General features: G+C 42.4%; 1 protein-coding gene across 2 annotated transcripts in view; it reads left to right on the plus strand.

Annotated features, from left to right (window-relative positions):
• PUX1 (plant UBX domain-containing protein 1) overlaps window positions 1-23,657 on the plus strand; it is a 132,252-nt gene that overhangs the window by 16,671 nt on the left and 91,924 nt on the right. For both annotated transcript variants that reach the window (XM_087689402.1, XM_087689401.1), the window contains exon 2: window positions 6,010-6,118. In XM_087689402.1, the coding sequence (XP_087545528.1) occupies window positions 6,010-6,118 (109 nt within the window). The remainder of the gene's footprint in view (window positions 1-6,009; window positions 6,119-23,657) is intronic.

A 23,657-nucleotide genomic window follows, 5' to 3' on the forward strand; every position in this document is an offset into this window, starting at 1 on the left:
GAGCAAAGGAGAGATTGACACAATAGAGTATGGCATTGAGGGACATTTGATTAAACAAATACATGCAGACTCTGAACTGCAAAAGAAGAACATCTTTAGAATCGAGAAAGGAGTCATGCATATGGATTGTGATCGCACATGGTTGGAGCACATAAGAGAAATTGATTATGAACAAGTAGGCCTCGCCCAACCAAGTGTCATGCCATGTAGGCTAATTGGGTGCTATGATGAGGCAACAGATGGAGACCTCCAAATAGCAAGGTGATGATAACTGAAAACAGGCCGTCGAGGGTTGGATAGTGACAGGCTGCAGTTGGTGATGGCTAGACAGTAGATGGTAGGTGGCTGATGGCTTAAATCTACACGGTAGAGTGAGAAACCTGCACAAAGGATGAGGCGAAATGGTGGGCAGCTTGTCTGTTTATAGATGTTGCAGGGTGCTCCAAAAATTAGAGTTTCGGGGAGGAACTCTCTCAAACTGTGTACCAAATTTGCATTTTTCATTAATTAAGCATGTTTTGGGGTTGTTTAAAAATGGTAATGAGTTGTAAAGCGTGTTTTAGCTCAACACCTTGGTCTCACCAAGTCCAGGGGATTGATGGTTTTCTTCAATGGAACCTTGAAACCAGCCTCCCTCCTTGAAGAGGTTGGTGATGACCTGATTTAACACTAGTTACAGCAAGCATAAAATTCACATAAATTGAAAATGCGAATGCTACCACTCTAATCTTGGACAATAGATAGCTTATTGTCCCCAAAACTGGGACCCCTTGGGGTATTTCTTTATCTTCAATTGCAAATGGATGGAGTACAACTACGATTCTCTCATCTTCGCCACTTATCGGAGTGCTACTTGCTGTCATTAATGACTAGCAAGTCTTCAAACCAATTTGCCCTTGGTTTGCTTGGGGATTGGCCTTCACTCTGCCCCTTGCAAGACAAATTTAGCCCCAAATTTGATATTAGTTGGATGGCCTTTTGAATCTCCCTAAAATTCTTCAATTTTAGCTGCTAGAATTCAAGTCCTAGGCCCTCAATTTTGAGCACACATCCCAAAGTGGCTGTCAAACTCAATAGGGCCCCCAAGGTGGATTGACTTGCACTTGGTCTACTTGCAAGTTTTGTGAGTGAGTCCAAGAAGGTTCATTGGCAAGCTGCCTCGAGGATATTGTGGTTTCTAAGGGGGACCCTCAACCTTGGCCTATTCTATCTAGTAGGTGCAAGTGGTTTGCGGCTTTGGTGTTAGAAGGTTGGACAAACTCAGATTGGGTTGGTGATGTTGATCATAGGCGATTGACGAAGGGCTATTGTTTTTTTCTTCTTAAATGTGCAATTTCCTGGAGTAGTGAGAAGTAGCCTACAATTGCCATTTCTTCCACAAAGATCGAGTATAGACTGACTTGTTTTACCACTTGTGAGATTGTTTGGCTTTGGAGGTTGTTGGATAAGCTTGGCTGTGCACAGATAGGGGCTACCACACTACTATGTGATAGTGAGAGTTGCATAACCTTGTCACGGAATCACGTATTTCAGGCGAGGATGAAGCATATTCAAACACAATATCACTTCATTCATGAAAAGCACTTGGATGGGACTATTGATGTGGAGTATTGCAAGGCAAAGGCTAATATGGCCAACTTGTTTACCAAGGCACTTCCTTAGGCCATTATTTGTCAGCATTCTAGATCCCTTAGCCTTATGTGGCATCCAGGATTTGAGAAGGGATGTTAGAGATTTTGTCAGGCATAGGCTTAGTTAGGGTAGTTTAACAGCATTGCCATGTATAGGAGCAGGTCAGAGAGCAGATATGCAATTGCCAAGGCAGATGGGTAGCAATCAGGGCAGACAGCACATAGCAGTGCCACATGGCAGTTGGCAGCATTTATGATGCAGTTGGCCAGTTTCAGATTGACTGACCTGATGTATTATTTTATTCTTTTCAGCCTATTTATGGCTGGCCTGCCCTGATCACTATCATCTTGTGATTCATGCAGATTTAGAGATCTGGGCTGTTCATACTCTCACAGCCCCTTGCACATACTCTGCCTTCTCTATTCAGCATTTATTCTTTGTAGTGTTCATCATTCTTCCTCTCCCCCCCCCCCCCCCCCTCTCCGTGTTCACTTCTTTCTTTCAGTCCGATTATACACTTCCACATCACTATGCTTTGACAACCAAAGGGTTGCTACTCTTAAAGAGTGGGACAATCGTATGATCTAATCAGCTCACAAGGACTCCCTCATATATTGCTCTATTAAATATCTATGCTAGTGTAGGTGCTAAATTCTAATGTGTGACAAGCATGTGAGATGTGCTTTGCCACCAAAACATCCTCATCATGTGCTCTCCGATTCTATAATTTGTAGATCGCATCTCTGACCATCTTCTAGGTGAAGAAAGACTGCTATGTTGGCTTGTGGGCTTGTGGGTTTGTGGGGGACTGCATGTTGGCTGTCTTGGCACAGCATCAGCCATCTCCCATAGTCAAATCAAGTATTTGCTTATGTAATCTATATGGGGGGACTGTCACTCATGAAACATCTCCCATTATCTCTCGCTATTCTGTCCAATGAATAGCTGGTATATCTCTACCTGACTTAGTCTCTCTTTGTAGAGATGAGTGCAAGTGGCCTTGCACTCATCATCATGCTAGCCATTTTGGAGAGTAGTAGATAGTGGGGGTTTGGATGGACATGAAGTGTGTAGGAATACATATGTGGCTGAATTGAGAAGAGCCTCGGCGAAATCCTCATGCATTCCTCCAACATTCTGCTCAGATCTAACATTTGCAATCCATCATGTATGGAGCCACTATATGTGAGGTGTCCTCGATAAAGGGTTATCTAGGGGTTGCCTAGGGAGACATAGTGTTATTTGGGGGGTGTGTATCGAGCCACTATGTGTGAGGTGTCCTCAGTAAAGTGGTATTCGGAGGTATCAATTGGTCTCCTTGAGATCTCAAAGTTCTTGATGTTTGGTGTTAATGATGGTGATCCTATCAGGTAGTTCAATGTACTCGCCCGTCTCTTGTGGTTTGAGCATGTGAGGGCACCTGATCTTGGCGAGCATGAGAGACCATTGACAATGACTAATCTATGTGCACTCACTTCTCTATCTTGGGCCATTCTATATAGACACACCTCATCAATCTCTCTAAATTTGACGTCCTCTTTCATGTAAAAATCCCTTTGTCCACCCCCAATTTGTACATTAAAATTCCTTACTAATAATACATCTTTCGAGCTAGCATATCTCATGATATTCTCATACAATGGATCAAAGGGTGACCCATCTTGTGAAGCATGGCTTGAGTTTACAAGAGGAAAATAAAATATTGTGACGAAGATGCCATGTTGTGTCCCTATCTTGACCAACATGTATTGTTCAATCTTTGTGCATCACTTGCACAACATCTTTGAGACCCTCTAGAAAAGGTATGGCCACACCCCTAGAGCCCCTATTGCCACTCGGCTTTCTAGCTTATAAGCTAAATGCACTTTCCCATCTATATCCCCGTACATTTGGGAGTCTACTCCCTTTGCATTCGTGCATTTTTTTATACATGGGTGTATCCGTATTTTGAAAAGTGTCTTCAAGATATCCAACATCCAAAAGTAGCACTTCATTGCAATTCCATATTGACATTCTAAGTGTCTCATAGGTTGTGCACCATCATTGTGATTGGCTTTTGTAATAATTGCCCTCTCGTCTTTGTACACTAGGCACTTCCCTTCTTATGTGCCTCCAATGTCTTGGGCATGTTGGCTTTTCTTCTCATCAAGGTATATGTTTTCTCCCTTTGGGGTCCCTCCTTTCACAAGGAGGATTTTTTTCTTATCCATGTTTTCAAACTCTAGCATGAAGATATGCCCTCTCTTATCCATTGGGTCTCCCATTTCTCATGCATCAAGAATGGATGTCTCTTTTGCCACAATTTTTTCATTCAAGGTTTTTGCATCCTCTTGTGGGGTGCCTTTTTCAGCCCATCCCACTAAATGAATTTGGAGTGCTCGAATTTTTTGTCTTGCTTCCTCTTCTACGGTGGCATTTGTTACTTCTACTTTGCTTGCATGCCCTTCTTTGTTCTTTTTTGCAACCTCAATCAATCGAGCATTTTCTGTGGTGACATGTTCCACTGTTTTCATCTTCTTTCTTACCCCTTCAACTATGCCTGCCCATGTATGCATGTCCTTCTTAAGCCATTCTATCTCTTTTTCCAATTCTGGTGCAGCCGTTGATGGCTTCTGTGTATCAAGTTTTTCCTGATATGTTGTTCTTTCTCACAAGCATCTATCTGATATTTCAGCTCAGTGAGCAACAATATGCTTTCATGTGTGTTTTCATCTCTAGCAGTACTTTGTCATGTATTGATGCATACATTTCTTTAATCTCAGCTCTTATGAGAGAACTTATGTCATCCAAATGCCCCCTGCACATTGTCTTTAGTATTTTTGCAACCTTGGAGCATCTTTTAGTGCTCATGGGTGTGAATGCATAGTGTGTGCATCTCTTGTAGAGCTTTGTTGGGTTTTGGAAGGATTGCTCTTCCATTGGGATATCACTTTGTTTTCCTGGCGATATTGTTTCATCCTTTACTACAAATGCATTCACAAGTAATGGTCACAGTATTACAGTGTGCACCGCTCACAGTTGTGTTTTAACAATCCAGGTTAAGTTGAGGTTAAACCTGCAGTATGTGACTGTATTTCCCAGTCACTGTTGCACAGTCGCAGAGTCTTACCATGGCATATAATCTCTCACAAAGACATTCTCTGTTGCATTAGACCAGCAGTTCACTACAGCACCAAAGACTCTCAGCATCACTGTCCAAGTTGAACTTCAATAATCATTGGTGCACAAATGCAGAGTATCACAGTGCAAATGCAAAGTATCCCTGCAGATTAGTCATGACCCTGCAGACCAGCATGGCAGTCCCTACCTTATGACCTGCAGAGCATCATGTCAGAGACTGTTGCATCACACTCCCAGCAAGTATTGGTGTTTGTTGCAGCATAACGTCAGACAATCAGCATGCACCCCATCAGAAAGTCGCCATTTGCCAGGTATCAGATAGAGTCATTCATCATCATTCATTCGCCACGTTAGACAAGTCATTCATCACATACACACACATGCATGCACTTGGGTGCACGCGCATCTGCGTGCGCAAACATACACACACGCGCGTGCACACACACACACACACACACACACACACAAGCACAAGGGGGGGGGGGGGGGGGCGCCGTTTGGTGTAGCATTCCTTGCAATTGTACTTGCATATGACCTGATTTCGCTGCGGTTCCATTCCCACCTGCAGCCCCCCAAGGCTTCTTGGAGCCCTCCTCCCAAATTGTGAGATGAGAGAAAATTTTGCTGCCAGAAGACCGGATGGCCTGTTTCTCTTGACCAAGTAGGTGTAGCTCGGTTGGTTAAGTTAAACATGTGGTGACTAGAAGGTCTTGGGTTCAACTCCTACATTCTGCATGGTCATCTAGTATAGGTTTTAAAAAAGGGATTTGAACCTACGTCAGTAGGTTAATAAAATAAGTGGCTTACCAGCGACTTCTAGGGGAGCCACTTGATTACCCGGGGGGGGGGGGGGGGGGGCGGGGGGAAAGAGAGAGAGGGAGAGACTCTTGCAATCATGTAATCTTGTATTTTTTTGTGATTAATACAACCACCTATTACCAAAAAAAAGAGAGAGACTCTGTATGTGTGTGTGTGTGTGTGAGTGATATATGAATGTTCTCAGAATGCCTTACAGATGTATATGTATGGGAGAAAAGCACAATACCAATACAATCTAGTTCAGTGTGCCTAATAAGAAGAAAAGAAATAATAACAGACCCCTAATTATTAAATCTTGTTGCACATCATGATGCCGTGACTAGGGTGATTCTTTTGGATAGAAATGTGACTCTGCCCTATTGATTAGACTGTCTGCTCCCCTATTTACCTAGCAGCTTTAACTTTGGCTAATTACGTATTCTTCTACATTTTTTGTAGGCATTGTTAAAGGCCATGGCTGAGAATATAGGACAAGAAGTGCACGTGTCTTTTTGTAGAGCAGCAAGCACAGAAAAGGATGTAGTTTTACCAAAACCTCAAAACCAAGGTTATTTTCTGTTTTAGCATTTTCAACTAATGAATGGTGCCTATTGATACTTTTCCTACACCTGAGGTTGTTGCTTGTCACGTATGTGCGAAATGTTATGTTGACTTTCACAATTGGGCATGGTTGATTGATGCATGTTATTCATTTCTAGTCTATGTAAAAGGTTTTCAGTATTGTTTAGCAGCATCTATTATCACATCCAACATGTCATATATGCAACAACCAATATTGGTTTGTCATCACACAACCTGCACATTCAAATACATGCCCTTCAGCCATCTAAATCTTTGAGGTGCAAACCTGTGCTTACTCAGCCTGCCTTGGACAGATGCGTATTGTGTACTGTAATTTTAATGCAAAACTACTAGCAGCAGCACTGACTCTTTCCTTGGACCAAGCCATGGGCTACTTTAATACCAATGAAGAGGGGGGGAGAGTGGTGGATGAAGTAATTAAGACTGGTAAATAGTGACAAAAGCCTACTGTCTTCATTTTTATTTTGTGCACGCTTGTTCAATCTGCATGGAGGTTTATTTATTATTTTCAAGCCTTAGGGGTAGCCACAAGGTTATAACTTAAGTTGTGACGCATGAATAGTGTTTGTGGTACATACGGGAGGTAAATATTCATTATGTTATATTACACTAAATGAATGTTGCAAGTATGACAAATTTCCTTAACCCTAAGAGATTAGGTCAAGAAAAGCATGCATCTTGGTGAAGTAGGATAGGAATAATCTTGTCTAGAAGATTGTACACATCATGTGACGAGCTTCTTGTCCATTGCAGTTTTTGCAACAATTGCCTCTTTGTTGCTTCTGGCCGCAACCCTTTTGATGACGACCCCTAGAAGAGACAAGGGCTCCTCACTCTTTAAAGGCATGGAAACATGCTAGAATTTGTCGATTCTATGGGCAGCGCCCAATGTAATTTGTGTGGTGTGGACACTTATTAAAGTGTCAATGTAAGGTGTGTACACCTAGTGTCTTAGAAACTTAAAGTAGTGACACTAGGCTCTAGAGTAAAATAATCCTAACTCTAGTTAGTTGGTGGAAGGCTGGTTAGGTCAACCCTTGATCTAAACATAAGTTGTACTTTCACTCTTATCTTTCATTCTAGCAAGTACACTCTTCTCTTTTTGCTTCAGCTCACTCTCTTGCTATCATTGTCTCTCCTCTCTCTCTCCATAGCTGGCTGCCATTTTCCAACATTTGGTATCAGAGCAGCTCGTACACCCGGATTCCGTTTAGCCACGGTGCCATCCCGCCCAAGGTCCTACTGTTGCCTGCTTGGTTCTCAGCTCGAGGAAGAGTTTTTAGCTGCTGTGAGGTGCTGCTGAAGTGGAGGAGGAGCTGTAGTTGAGCCGTCTCTTGTCTACTCCAGATCTGTCCAGTTCAGCCATCAGCTCCAAATCTGTCCATTGGCTCCAGATATGTCTAGCTCAGTCATTTGCTTCAGATTTGCTGTTTTCAGCCTGCGCACAGCCTTGCACGCAGTCCAATGCGCAGTACCACACACAACCCTACACGCAGCCTGAGGAGCTGCTGTTTTGGAAGAGTTGCTGTTGTTTTCAGCTCTGCCCGCCATTTTCTCAGTCCTGCTTGTCAATTTTTGCAAACCCTAAAAAGTGAAGAAACCCTAATTTTCAGATTTGGGGTTTTCTCAAAATTTTTGGAATTTTCAGTCTATTTCAGCCATCTCTTCTCGAATGTCAGCTCATGTTACCCATAAATTTGGGGCTTTTGCTAATTTTTGCTCCTGGAGTTTGAATTGACAATCAATTTAAAGAAATTTCTCAATTTCTTGGACATTCCCACAAAAAATCTGGGGCTTTTGTCTGATTGGCCCTTTGCGTAAATTATTACCAAACTCATAGACATTGTGCAATTTCTTCCACATTGGCTCAAGAAATTTGGGGCTATTCAGTTTTTTTGGATCCAGCACACATCATGAGGCAGATTTCAGCTACTGTTCATTGCTAACACGCATTTCAAGGCGACGTTTCTGCAGAAATTCCAATTGTATGGCACAAATTTATTCAATTTCTTTGAAATTTTAAAAAGAAAATTGGGGCTTTTGCCTGATATATACTTCAATGCAAGCAACAAGTAGTACAACAACATTTAATTGCTGCTACAGTCAGATTGGGTAGAGAATTTTGAGAAAATTCAGTAAATTTTGGTAAGAATCAGTATTAAGTTGTTGTATTTTGTACTTTTATGGGCACATATTTCAAGACGGGTGTGGTACAACAGTATAGTGCCATAATTTACTGGCTGAGTGTTGATTTGGGTGGCATTGTGTACACTTTGGTATTTGTGTGACAGTTTGGTACTTGTTTCTTAATCTCGTGGGAGATTTTGATACTCTGAGGAATATATTCTATACTTCAGCATTGAAGTATTTGGTTGCAGATTTTTGTCTATCATTGATAGCATGACACTTCAAGGGAATAATGATCAAAGCAACATCCTTGGTGTCCTCACTTAGGAGGACAAACTTGATGGCTCAAACTACCCACTATGGAGTTTTATGGTCCGTAACCTTCTTTGGCGAAGGACTTGTGGGACTATGTTACAAGTGATTTGCAGCGACCAGGAGGTCTTGCACCTCGGACACCTCAGCATAATACTCGAGGACAAGTTGCTGGTGCTGGTGGTGGTGGTATTGGTGCTGCTACTACTGCTTCTCCTCCTCTCCCTCCTACCGAGGATCAAAGCAAATGGGACTCAAAAGATGCACATGCACTTTCTTTGATTGCCTTGTTAGTGAAAAGGGCAATTATTCCGCACATTCGGTCTTATAAAACCTCAAAATCAGCATGGGATATACTTGAGCGTATATTTGCAGCACGGCAATGAGGTCGGGATATTCTATCTCTATAGAGAGTTAGCCAATGTGACCATGGATGAAGGTAATAGCATGATAGAGCACCTTACTCACATATAAGATTTGTGTGAGCAGCTACTCAATGTTGATGAGGTCATTTAGGATACTGAATTGGTAAACATCACATTGAACTCTCTTCCGGAGTCATATCTTGGTTTGCACACCTCTTTGATGTTGTTTTTGAGGGGGGGTAGTAGTCCCTTACATTTGTGGAGTTGGAAGGCCTCTTGCTGTAAGAGGAACAAACTCGAAAGAATGTGGCATTGTGTTTAGGTAATGTGGCTATGCTTTCCAAGTTCAAAGGCAAAGGAAAAGTCGAGCAAAATGTAAAAAATCAGCAAAAGGGTGATGCTGAAAAGCCATAAAATAAAGTTGTTCAAGACACAGAAAAGACCAAAAAGAAGGAAAAATGCCATTATTGCAAGAAGCCCGGTCACTATATCGATGAATGCAGAAAGAGATTGGCCAAAGAGAAGAAAAAGAACTCCGGTTTGGTTGTCCAAGGAACATTAGCCAGAAAATCTACTGATGATGATACTTCAGCCAACTTTGTAGAGGAGGACTATGTATTTCTCACATGCAGTTACGATTCTTCAATGGCTGATTCAGCATTTAATGCGGCTGAAACGCAACGAACATGGTATTTTGATAGTGGGGCGTCAAAGCACATCACTTCAAGGAAGTGTTTGTTTACCTCTTTGCATTCAGCCCTTGCTGGGAAGCGTGTTATATGTGCGAACAACAATAGTTATGTTGTATGTGGCATTGGGACAGCCACTATTACTGCTGCAGATGGTTGTGATTTCATGCTTTTAGATGTCTTGTTTGTACTTGGTATTATGAAGAACTTGTTGTCTATCTCTACTTTTGATCAGCATGGCTTTTAGGTCATCTTTGAGGATGACAAATGCATTGTTAGAGACAGAGAGATGGATTATGCACTTAGGCTGTCCGACACCCTGTATAAGGGTCTGCTTTTGTTGGATACATATGATAGACAATCTCATGATGCTTTAGCAGTCACTACTCTTTTGCCCGCTATGCAAAATGCGAAGCTATGGCATGCCCGCTATGGACACATGAGCTTTGGGAGTTTGATGACCCTTCAGAGGTGTCATATGGTAGATGCATTGTCTCTAGTGGAGACTCCACGTCCTCATATATATGAGGGATGTATTTTGGGCAAGATGCATAGGTTTGCCTTCAAAAGGGATGGTGCAGTGTGCACTGTCCAAAAAATGCAGCTTATTCACTTTGATGTTTGTGGTCCCATGAGGACACGTGCACTTGGAGGTCATTAGTACTTTGTTACATTTATTGATGACTACTCTCGGTATACATGGGTGTATGGGCTGAAGGTAAAATCTGATGTGCTCATGCATTTCAAACATCTTATTGCAAAGCTTGAAGTTGAAACTGACTTAAAAGTGGAGACACTTTACACAGATAGAGGGGGGGAGTACATGTCTCATGGTTTTGAGACATATTTGCTTGATCATGGCATTACGCATCAAGCCACTGTTAGAATGACTCCTTAGCAAAATGGTGTTGTTGAAAGGAAGAATCGGACTCTTATGGAGATGATTCGTTGTATGCTAAAAAGCAAGGGCCTCATAAATTTTGGCTAGAAGGTCTTCAGTGTGCAAATCATGTGTTGAATTGTGCACCCACTAAGGCACTGAAGACAATCACATCGTTTGAAGCTTGTCATGGCAAGAAACCCAAAGTAGACTACTTTCGGGTGTTTGGTTGCATAGCCTATGTATATGTTTCGAAAGAGCTTCGTGGGAAGTTTGATGACAAGGCTGTAAAATGCATATTTATTGGCTACAGTTCAGAGAGCAAGGGCTATTGCTTGTATGACCCCTACATGAAGAAGGTATTTGTCAGTAGGGATGTCCTATTTGCTGAAAATGCTACATTTTCACATGATCACTTTCAAATACCAGCCTCCCATGACATTAGTGATGTCTTTGAGGGTCTTTTGCCACTTACTTTGGAGCCTGTGCCTATTGTAAATGGCAGGACAGACTTAATACAGCAAGCTGTTGCTGCACCATATACTCCCGAACAGTAGGGTATTGATGATGGTTTGCCACATGCAGTGGAAGAAGCAGTACAAGATGAAAGGGCTGCTGTAAATGTAGCCAAAACAGTCCCAAGATTGCTGTTACAGACTCTCCAGAAAAGTAAAATGGATACTCCTATACCTCAACGCACTAGAAGGGCTGTCAGAAATGCAGCAAATGATACAGGGGGGCACATTTGATTGATTTTACGGAAGTAGATGATTGTGATGAGCATGTGTTTATGAGCTTACTGTTGGATGATGATGAGCCTACTTCCTTGGACAAAGCTCAGCAAGATGTACATTGGATGCAGGCCATGTAGGATGAGTTAGACTTTATTGCCACTAACTCTACATGGGATCTTGTGGATTTATCACTTGGCTAGAAGGCCATTGGTACAAAATGGGTTTTTAAACTCAAACGCAAGGCTGATGGTACAATTGATAGGTACAACGCAGGGTTGGTAGCAAAAGGCTATGCACAGAAGAAGGGCATAGATTATGAAGAAACTTTTGCTCCTACATCCTGAATGAGTACGGTGAGATGTGTGATTGCAATGGTTGCAAATTATGGCTGGAAAGTACATCAGTTGGACATTAAGACAACATTCTTGAATGGGGATTTTCATGAGGATGTTTATGTGTCATAGCCTCCAAGGTTTGTGGTTAAGGAAAAGAGCACATGGTATGCAAGCTGCATAAAGCTTTTTATGGTCTCAAACAGGCTCCTCGTGCATGGTACTCCAAAATTGATGCTTATTTGGCTAGCTAAGGGTTCAAAAATAGTCTAATTACTCCCACTCTATACATTAAGAATGGGGGGGGGGGGGGGGCTTTGTTGATTATCATTCTTTATGTAGATGACATGCTACTTATTGGACCTACAGAAGAAAAAATTGCAGATTTTAAGGTTGAATTAAAACATGCATTTGCTATGTCAGATATGGGGTGCCTACACTATTATTTGGGGATTCAATTTACCCAAAATTAGCATGGTATCATCATGTCACAGTCACAATATGTGGATAAGCTGTTACATAGGTTTAGTATGCAAGATTGGAAACCTATGTGTACTCCTATGGAGCCAGGCTTAAAGCTGTCTATGCATGATGGTGAAGAGATATCTAATGTTGCAATTTGCAGCTAGGCTGTTGGCTGTCTTATTTATCTTTGCAACATACACCCTGACATCTAGTATGTAGTATCTTAGGTGAGCAAGTATATGCATAGCCCACGGACCATACATTGGCAAGCTGTTAAGCGGATCTTTAGATATTTGCAAGGTACTCAGTCACATGCATTATTATTTCCTAAGGGGGGAGACTTGCACTTACAGGCTTACAGTGATTTAGATTGGGCTGGTGATGCAGACACTAGGCAATCTACTAGTGGACAATGTTTCTTTTTAGGCCGTTCATGCATTTTATGGCTAAGCAAGAAATAGCCTACAGTGGCTACCTCGTCTTATGAGCCTGAGTACTGTTAGATAAGATCAATGCCCCACCCTCATTAGATGCTACCAATGATCCATGGTGCTCAAAGTTGTAAGGCCCCCATTATGAGGAGAAGCCAAATGTGAGCCCGGACATTGGTTGAGTCCTGACTTGTATATTAGATGAGGTCTATGTAACCGGATGGCAAAAAGGTGACTGTTGTGGGTCTAATCTTTGGGTTAGACGGAGTGGTTAAGCTGGTAGCAACTCGAGGCGCATTGCATCGAGTTGCGGTGTAAGGGAGTTAAAAGGGGCCTCTATTGTGGGGTCCAGGGGCCGCGGAAGCGGCCCTTGGCTGGGGTGTCCCAGGGGGGCCAGCGGCCCCCCTGGCGGGGGTCAGGGGGCAGCGCCCCTGGCCCGATGGTAAAGGGAATATTCCCTGGCCGACTAGTGGAGGCTCATATGGTAGGTCGGGACCTAATGACCTTTGCGGGCTATAAAAGCTAAACCCCTTCGCAGCCATCTTTCACTCATCTTTCACTGAGTCAGAGTTGTTATTCCAGCTAGCCTTAAGCTCTTCACCTATCTTCCGTCTAGATCGCCATCTAAGCTTCACACAGTGGAAGCGCACGGGTGGACAGAGCCATCTTTGTATCAGTTGTTTGGAGTTAAAGAATTTACTGATTCTCCTCTTATCTGTTGTGTACTCTCTATCTCTTTCTCAGATTCTGTTCGCTGCGCGGTGTAATATTTTACATGGTATCAGAGCCCAGGGGGCTCTAGAGATCGGAGAGCGTGCAAGAGGCAAAGGCTTCAACAGCAAAGAGAAACTATGTCGACTCCGAGAAGCGGTTCTGGCGCATCAGGAAGCGGTGCAGGAGGTGGTGTTGCTGTACCGACTATTCAAACACTGAGGATTCGTCCACCAACCTTCAGCGAAGGCAAGTTAGATGGTACAAACTACACCTTGTGGAAGTTCAAAATTACAACTATCCTTGATTCTTATGAGCTTCTGGAGACTGTGCTGGGGACTGACACAGAACCACAGCCTACCCCCGACCTATCAAATCCTAGTGTGATGATTCCTCCGAATGCAGATCTTCTACGAGCTTGGAAACGAAGGAATGCAGATGCATTGTGTGCCTTAGTTACAAGCTATTTTGACAGTGTTTTAACTCTGATTCAGCATACAAGCAAAGCGTCAGATGCGTGGAATGTACTAAGGAGTCAGTATGAAACACGAAACCAAACAAGGATTCAAAACTTGGAGAATCAACTAGCAGCGGAGAAGTTTGCTGAAGGAGAGACGGTTGAAGCATTTATCACTCGGATTAAGAATCTGCGCGACCAGATGGCTGGCGCTGGGATACAAAAGACTAGTGAAGAGCTAGCTCGGAGGCGTCTTCGGATTTGTCCACAAAAGTTTGATAGACTAGTAACTGCCCTTAATACTCAGGTGAGACCTCAAGCTTTGACTTTTGAGGAGTTTTGTGCATTATTAATGGAGGAGGAGTTGCGGCTGAAAGCCCGAGAAGGAAGCAACAATGGAGATGCTGCATTCTCTGCCAATCAAAAGGCAAAGGTGTTTCCTCCACCAAAAATGATGGTGACAAAAAGAAGAAGGGCGGCAAGAAGTTTCAAGGAGAGTGCTTCTACTGTAAGAAGAAAGGACATGCAATTGTAGATTGTCGTGTCAAGAAGGCAGATGAAAAGAATGGTACCCTTAAAAGTAAAGGGAAAGAGACAGCCAATACGGCTGAAGCAGAGTTGGAATTATTCATGGCGACCATTGAGGAAGTGTGCTCCTCCGCGCAAGAAGAATCTACCACTGACTCATGGGTGTTGGATAGTGGGGCCTCCCGTCACATGACCAACAAGAAAGGTCTATACAGTTCTATGCAGCCTCTACAAGAATCCATCACTGTGACGGTTGGAAATGATGCTAAATGCCCTGCTGCGGGCACAGGTACTATTTCTTTTGTTGCTGTAAATGGTGAAGTCAAAAAGCTTTCAAATGTGTTGTATGTTCCCGAAATCAGGAGAAATCTCTTATCAGTTGCTGCCATAACTGATCTTGGTCATGAAGTGAGGTTCAAGAAGACAGGTGCAGAAATTATTGATAGTGCTGGCACAATTGTTGGCAAAGGAGAAAGAAGGAACAACCTGTATGAGCTAAGTGCTCTTACAGCCACCGCTGGAGTGGGCACAAGTAAGCTTTGGCATGAAAGGTTTGGACACATCGGATTTGCAGTATTGAAGGAGATGCAAAAGCAAGGTATGGTTGCTCACCTACCTACAATAACTGAATTGAAAGAACCATGTGAAGCTTGTATGATGGGCAAGCAACAGAGAAAGCCATTTCCACAAGAAAGCAAGAATAGAGCACAAGCTCCTCTAGAGTTGGTGCATGCTGACTTGTGTGTTAAGATGCCTACACAGGCCGTGGGGGGATCTTCTTATTTTATGTTGATTGTCGACGGCTACAGTAGGAAGATGTGGGTGTACTTCCTTCGTGATAAGGCTCAAGCTTTTGGTAAGTTTAAAGAATGGCTAATACTTGTTGAGAATGAAACAGGGAAAAGTGTGAAGAAATTTAGAACAGATGGTGGTGGTGAGTTCAACTCAAAGGATTTTGAAGGCTTTTGCAAGAGCAAAGGGATCAAGCGTCAATTGACGACGCCTCACACACCTCAGCAGAACGGAGTTGTGGAACGCAGGAATCGCACCATTGTGGAGATGGCAAGATGCATGCTAAAGGGCAAGGGATTGTCTAACCATTTTTGGGCTGAAGCTGTTAATACTGCAGTCTACATTCTAAATCGGAGCTATACAAAGGCTCTCAAGGGAAAAACACCTCATGAGGCTTACACTGGTAAGAAACCATCTGTCTCACATTTCAGAATTTTTGGATGTGAATGTTATGCACATGTTCCAGATGAGAAGAGAAACAAGTTATAACCAAAAAGCAGAAAATGTATCTTCTTGGGTTATAGTGATGAGCAGAAGGCTTACAAATTATATGACCAAGAGGCAAAGAAGATCATCGCGAGCCGTGATGTGGTGTTCAAGGAGGAGCCGCATACAGTGGAGGAGGAGAAGGTAAGTTTTTCCACTTTATCATCAAGCGAAGAAGTAGTCCACTATGAACCTGTCCCGAGAGCTATCCCTATCCTTAAGGAGGAGGAAGCATCATCTTCAGATGATGAGGAAAAAGTTCACCAACCTGACATCACCCCCTCGGAAAAGCCATTGCCGCGCTGGGTGAAGCAGCTCTATGACCACAATAATCCTATGCCTGCATCTGTTGAGGAGAAGGCAGACGGACCAAGGAGGTCTCAGAGAATAGAGGAGCAAAGAAGGGCTTCTGCTCACATAGTCAATATGGCCTTGATGGTTGAGATTAGGAGAGAAGTAAAGGAGCCAGTTGACTTAGAAGAAGCACTTGCAGATCCATCATGGAAGGCTGCTATGCAGGCGGAGTATGACAGCATAATGAAGAATGACACTTGGGAGCTAGTGGATCGACCAGCAAAGCGGAAGGTTATTGGCACCAAGTGGATCTAGAAGGTAAAGTACAAGGCTGATGGTACCTTAGAAAAGTACACAGCTAGACTGGTTGCCCAAGGATTTTCACAAGTTGAAGGGTTTGATTTTCAAGAGTCATTTGCCCCAACTGCCAGAATGACCACTATTCGCACGGTACTTGCAGTGGCTGCCCACAAGAAGTGGCCAGTGTACCAAATGGATGTTAAGTCAGCGTTCTTAAATGGTGACCTCAAGGAGGAGGTGTACGTGGCTCAGCCACCAGGGTTTAAGGCCCTCCATTCTGGGAACAAAGTGTGTAAACTGAAGAAGGCATTATATGGGCTGAAACAAGCCCCCAGAGCATGGTACCAGCGGATAGATAGGTTCTTTTTAAACCTAAACTTCAAAAGATGTGCCTCAGATGCTAACTTGTATGTTTACAGGGATGGTAAAAAGTCTGTAGTGATTGTCCTATATGTGGACGACCTTCTTATTACAGGTGACTATGAAGATATGATCAACTAAACTCGAAAGGCTTTGAGTTCTGAGTTTGAAATGACAGACTTGGGCTTGCTGCACTATTGTTTGGGGATTGAAGTCTGGCAAGAGCCAGGAAAGATCTTCATCTCTCAGAAGAAGTATGCATGGGAGATCTTGAAGGCATTTGGCATGACCGAGTGCAAGGAGATAGCTACACCTATGGAGGTGAATGCAAAGTTATCCATGGAGGATACATCAGCACTAGTAGATATTTGGGAGGTATAGGAGGTTGGTCGGCAGTCTGATCTACTTGTGTAACACCAGACCAGATATCGGTCTTGCTGTTGGTGTTTTGAGCAGGTTCTCAAACAAACCTCATGAGAGTCATTGGAAGGCTGGGATGCGGGTGCTCAGATACTTGAAGAAAACTCTTGACTATGGTATCACATACAGTTTCGGAACCTCTCTTGTGGGGAACTGTGACTCAGATTAGGCAGGAGACATTGATTCCAGGAAGTCAGTTTCTGGTTATTGTTTCTCTTTGGGTCCAGGAATTTTCTCTTGGATTAGTAAGAAGCAACCAACAGTGGCATTGTCTTCTACCGAAGCAGAGTACAAGGCAGTTTGTTTTGCTGCATGTGAGGCCGTATGGCTGAGAAGGATTCTGTGGCATATGGGAGTGCAGGATGAAGAACCAATTGTGCTGAGATGTGACAATCAGAGTTGCATCGCCATTGTCAAAAATCCAGTGTTTCATGCACGCACCAAACATATAGAGATCCAGTATCACTATGTGCGTGATTTGATGGAGAATGGGATAGTGGAATTGGTCTACTGTCCAACAGAGGAGAATGGAGCAGATATCTTCACCAAAGCACTTACGAAGGATTTGCTTCAAGTTCATCTTCAGAGACTCGGCATTGGGACGAGGAGATAGTTCACCTATGGGTGGACATTGAGGGGGGGTGTTAGATATGATCAATGCCCCACCCTCATTAGGTGCTACCAATGATCCATGGTGCTCAAAGTTGTAAGGCCCCCATTATGAGGAGAAGCCAAATGTGAGCCCGGACATTGGTTGAGTCCTGACTTGTATATCAGATGAGGTCTATGTGACCGGATGGCAAAAAGGTGACTGTTGTGGGTCTAATCTTTGGGTTAGACGGAGTGGTTAAGCTGGTAGCAACTCGAGGCGCATTGCATTGAGTTGCGGTGTAAGGGAGTTAAAAGGGGCCCCTATTGTGGGGTCCGGGGGTCAGGGGGCAGCGCCCCCGGCCCGATGGTAAAGGGAATATTCCCTGGCCGACTAGTGGAGGCTCATATGGTAGGTCGGGACCTAACGACCTTCGCGGGCTATAAAAGCTAAACCCCTTCGCAGCCATCTTTCACTCATCTTTCACTGAGTCAGAGTTGTTATTCCAGCTAGCCTTAAGCTCTTCACCTATCTTCTGTCTAGATCGCCATCTAAGCTTCACACAGTGGAAGCGCACGGGTGGACAGAGCCATCTTTGTATCATTTGTTTGGAGTTAAAGAATTTACTGATTCTCCTCTTATCTGTTGTGTACTCTCTATCTCTTTCTCAGATTCTGTTCGCTGCGCCGTGTAATATTTTACAAGTACAGGGCAGCCTTCATGGCAACAGTGGAATGTGTATGGTTGCGTAGATTGTTGGTTGATCTACATTTACCATTGGAGGGTCCTACACCCTTCTTTTTGACAGTAAGAGTGCTATTGTAGTCACACGAAATCTTGTGTTTCATGCTCGCACGAAACACAGAGGTGCAATACCATTATGTGAGAGAGAGATGCTATGCAGGAGAGATTAGCTTGATGTATGTACCCACACAAAAAAAATGTTGCGGACATTTTCACCAAGGCACTACCATGCGAGAAGTTTGAGGCTTTTCAAAAGTCCTTAAACTTGTTACCCTTTGGTGATTGATCATCCTTGTAATTCATCACATTGGCACTGTAGGGGGGTGTTAGAATTTGCCGATTCTATGGGCAGCGCCCAATGTAATTTGTGTGGTGTGGACATTTATTAAAGTGTCAATGTAAGGTGTGTACGCCTAGTGTCTTAGAAACTTAAAGTAGTGACACTAGGCTCTAGAGTAAAATATACCTAACTCTAGTTAGTTGGTGGAAGGCTGGTTAGGTCAACTTTCGACCCAAACATAAGTTGTACTTTCACTCTATCTTTCATTCTAGCAAGTACACTCTTCTCTTTTTGCTTCAGCTCACTCTCTTGCTGTCATTGTCTATCCTCTTTGTCACCATAGCTGGCTGCCATTTTCCAACAAAACAACTATCTCCTTTTGAGCTATGATGCAAACTGTAGAAGATTTCGGCAACTTCTTTTTTTGAACATTGATGGCGGTCTTGAAAGCATGAAAATATAGAATGACATAATTGCCATCTTTCAAGGTCGTACTAACCTTCTTGGAACCAACCAAATGTATGTAGTCATAGGACATTGATGAAAGCAAGATGATCTAGTAGGTTTTGTTCATAGTAGTTGGCTGGGGGAGCATTCTTGGAAGCAATGGATAGTACTCTAGTAGGTTGATGGATAGTATCATAATAGTTGTAATAGTTTAGTAGTTCAAGATGCTAGACTCAAAGGTCATTCGTGTATACTCTACCCCTAAGTCTATATGAGTATGTTTGAATCATGTGAGGTGTTGGAAATAGAATAGTTCTTGAGATGTAACTATTGCGGTCTAAAAGCATGAAAATAGGCATGTGAACTAGTTGTGAAGTGGTGAAAAGAGAGCCTAACTAGGTAGAATATTTGGTGGAAAATGAGTAAATTTGCATCTCTCTTGCTCAATCCCTCTTCATTAACATGATGCATTACACATGAGCACATCCTTGTCATCCACTTGGAGTGTTTCCAACTCTTGATATCCATCATGATATAATGGATCATTGTTAAGGGAAATTGCTGCGTAGTTACCCAGGTCTACTCACATATTTTTTGATGTCAATGATGATTTTCTCTACATACATAATTCACTCCCTAGGAAAGGTGCCACCCAAACATCCTACTTTTGTGAATTTGAACATTTATTGGAAATCCCTTGAATTGAACTTTAGTGTGATTCTTAGTCATATTGGTAGGGGATGTGTAAAGAAATGCTGGTCTATAAAATGCAAACATAATCGTACGACAAACACACAGACTGATAAAGAAACATAGTTAGGGTTAGGGTTAACACAAAGACAATGAATATAGAAGATAATAAAATCAGAATAATGAATGGATAGATACAATGCTTAATGTAGCAAGCATGCTATGCAAGGTGAAAATTTGACCCCTGAACTCCTGTGTCTGAGGACAGGGGCAAAGAGTATCAGCAAAAGAGTGTCTTTCCATGGTAGCCCTTTGACGAGCACACTTATAGATCTATTATATAGAAACTACTCTGGCTGAGTCACACTAGGCCAAATCTAGCTTACTCAATGTCCTTGCTTAGTTAGTATTTCAATGCACCTAAAATGTCACATTAGATTGCTTAATTGGTTGTGTTAACATATGTTCGGTGTACCCTTTCATAGGGATTGACTTATGGACATGGTTTGGGTTTGCAGTATTATATTGATTCCGATTGGGTAGAAGATCTCAACACCTGACATTTTCATAGTGGCTATATCTACTCTTTGGACACAACTCCCATATCATGGTCAAGGTGTAAGTAGGAGACGATGCTTGCTTTCATTGTTGAGGCTAAGTATTGAGATCATGGTCAAGGTGTAAGTATGAGACGATGCTTGCTTTGATTGTTGAGGCAGGGTATTGAGAATTCTTTAATGGCACCATAGAGGTTGCGTACTTAAGGAGCTTGCTGGTGGTACCTTATTTCCCATGTGCTATACCAATCCTCATCTTTTGCAACTACTAGAGTCCCATCACACTATTTGGTAACCCCAATATCAGTCCGCGGATGAAGCACGTTGGAGTCCACTACCACTTCACTATAGAGTAGGTTAAGCTAGGTACCATCCGCTTGGAGTTTGTGCCATCATTTGACAAGTTTACAGTATCTTGACCAAGTTGGTCAACATATCGATTCTATAGTATTTGCTACCACAAATTGGTTTGGATGCTTTCTCCTGTTCTACTTCAGATTGATGGGGAGAGGGGATTTCCTTTGGCTTTTCCTTCCACATTAAGAGGGTGTTGCCTTCTACTCTTGGTAGTAATAGGATTTTGATTACAAATTGCTTCATTCACATTATTATTTTGTATTATTCTATCATTACTTGCATCATCGGGATGTTTATGATTGTAAAAGGGTACTTGGGCAAGTGGAAAATTCCCTTGTAAGGGCAGTGTCCAAGTGGCATTGTTGCATAGCATTTTGCATGAGCATGATGTTTTGCATTGCCCTTTGCTTACCCCATGCATTAGCCTTTTGTTCTTGTAAACACACATCTGTGCGCATGTGTCCCCTTTTAGCCAGAGAGTGGTTAGTTTTGGATCCACCATATTTATGGTAGCTCACATGGCCATCTCCTAGGGAAATCTCCTTGAATCTAGCTTTCTTGCTCCGATAGGATGGTAAATAACTTAATTAAGCACTAATTATAGAAAGCCTAAAATTCACATAAATTGAAAAATGCAAGTGTTACTACTTAATTTTGGATATTGGACACTGGGGAGGCCCTAAAACTGGCGTCCCTTGTAATATTTCTTTGATTTGTATTGCTAAAGGTTGAAATACATTGGGATCCAACTTGGTCTTCTTCAATCTTCAATGCATCTTGTTATCCATAGTGACGAGAAACCCTTCAAATGAATTTCCCCCTTGGTTTGCTTGGGTTTTGGCCTTTAATTTTACTCCTAGGATGGCACACTCTACCCCATCTCAATGTTGGCTGGCTAGCCTCTTGAAATTTTGTGAAATCTCCATATTTCAGCTGCTGATTTCAAGTACTTGTCAGAAGTGGTGCAGCAATGGAAGCATAGATTAGTGCTGAAATAAATTGCTGAACACAGGACAGAAGAGAAAGAAAACAAAAGAACACTACAAAGGAAGACAACTTAGAGATGTGCTTGGGAAATGGAATCCATATAGCAAATATGAGAATGACGCATACAACAATGAGACATTGGCTATGTGGGAACTAGCACGGGCTCCTCTCTCCAACATGAAGACCACTTAAAGAATGATGATGAGACTGAATGAGGAGGACGAGGAGCCCCTGAATAAATAGGTGCAATATATGCCAAATATGGCAGCTGGTTAGCCAACATTAAAATTGGCACAAAATGCCACAAATGCCACACAAAAAAGCACTAAAATAATGCCTTAAATATGGACTAAAATGCCCAGCTCATCTGGCATGCACAGACTCACATATGAGCTGACAATCTTGCTAACCATTTAAGCCCTAAATTTTGAGCACTCTTTCTTGGATGACTGGTAAAACCTAATTTTTGTTGCTAATATAGAAAGTTAAAGACTGAAAACAGGCAGAAAATACCTAGAAAATGGTCCCCTAGGCTGCAATAGATAGATTAAGGCTGATCAATACTAGAAAACTATGAGGGTAGAAACAACACCTAGAGTTCAAACACGAACACTTGATACCATGTCAGAATTGGGTGCAATGATGAAGTGTAGAGGATTGGTGTAGTAGACTGCACAACACAAGAGAAAAGAGAAAACAAAAGAAACATTACAAAGGAGAACTCAAAAATATACTTGAGAAATGGAATCCATATATCAAACACGAGACAATTGGACACAATAGTGAGTCACTAGTTGCATGGGCATTGGCACTGGCTCCTCTCTCTTATAGTACTTGCCCTTGGAAATTTGCATGTGATGAATGGATTGTGTCATGAGGACATTTATTTTTGAAACCTCACTTAACATGTGGATTAATTTTCAATCACATGGTTAAGTAAGTGTTGCACATGTGAGGTACAACTGGGGTTAAAGTAAATTTACGAGGTTGGGGCATGAGAAATCACGGGATGTCAAAGGCAAAAGTTGCTATAAGTTATGCCGCACAGGTACTTGGTGGTATCTGGTGCCAGTTGTTGGACTAGGTCATTCATTTGGCCATAAGTGTCAGTTGATGACACCAGAGAAATGACGTTTAATGGTACCTAACGCCAATCTGATATTCAAAGATGACGCAGATACTCAGGAATGGAAGTTGCCTAGCCAATTTAATTATTGGCCAGTCAAATTATTTTTCAGGGTACCAAAATAATTATTAGATTAATTTTCAGTATTTAAAGACTGAAAATTAATATTTAATTATGGATAATGTTGGAAAAACCATTTGGGAAGGCTACCACTTGTCAAAATTGCCCACGCAAGACTGAAAAACGTCTTTTAGGGATTGGAGAGAGGTCTTTTTGGGGGATTTATCTTACAAAAGAGAGGGAGGAGATGCTTCTGGTCTAATTTGCAGCCATTGGAGGATCTTCTGAGGCAGCTAGGGGTAGAAAAAGACCAATCAATAGTAGGTGATAGCATCTGTAGGTTGTTGTGGCAGGGCAGCAGCTGCATTTGACTGATTTTCAGTCATTCTTCTCGACACAACTCTGAATTTTCTCTCTCTACAGCTTTCCCTCCCATCTCCCAGCCATTTCACAACCTTGCTCTAAAGATCTCAGTACTTGGACCCTCTTGGAGGCTGAGAAATTTCAAATTTCTCTATTGTAAACCCTAATTTGCAACAAAAATTAGGGTTTAGCGGCAGCCTCAAGAATCGTGCTAGAAATTGGAAGCTCCACGACTTGGATTCAACAGGGCTGAAGCTGTTTTTAGTCTATTCAAGTGGAGGGACTAGCAAATAATTGAATTTGGGGCATTTTCCATCTCCATTAAAGTGGGTGAAGGCCAATTGATTGCTCAAATCAAGGGGCAAATTAGATTAAAGACTTGCTAGTGATTTTGAATAGCAAGGGGAGTTGGAATACTGAAAGGGATTGGGAGAATCCCATTGTAAATCAACTTCTTCTCAATAAAGCTAAAGAAATACCGAAAGGGGCGCCAATTATGGGGCCAATCACATGTGCATTGTCCAAGATCAATAGGTAAATTTGTGTTTTCAGATTTGCATTTATTGTTTGCTGTTGTAATTAAGTTGTAATCAAGGATTTACCACCCTTCCACGGAAGGAA

The sequence above is a fragment of the Lygodium microphyllum genome, chromosome 12, assembly GCF_053477565.2.
Source record: "Lygodium microphyllum isolate KBCC chromosome 12, Lygodium_microphyllum_v1.1.10, whole genome shotgun sequence".
Classification (NCBI taxonomy): Eukaryota; Viridiplantae; Streptophyta; class Polypodiopsida; order Schizaeales; family Lygodiaceae; genus Lygodium; species Lygodium microphyllum.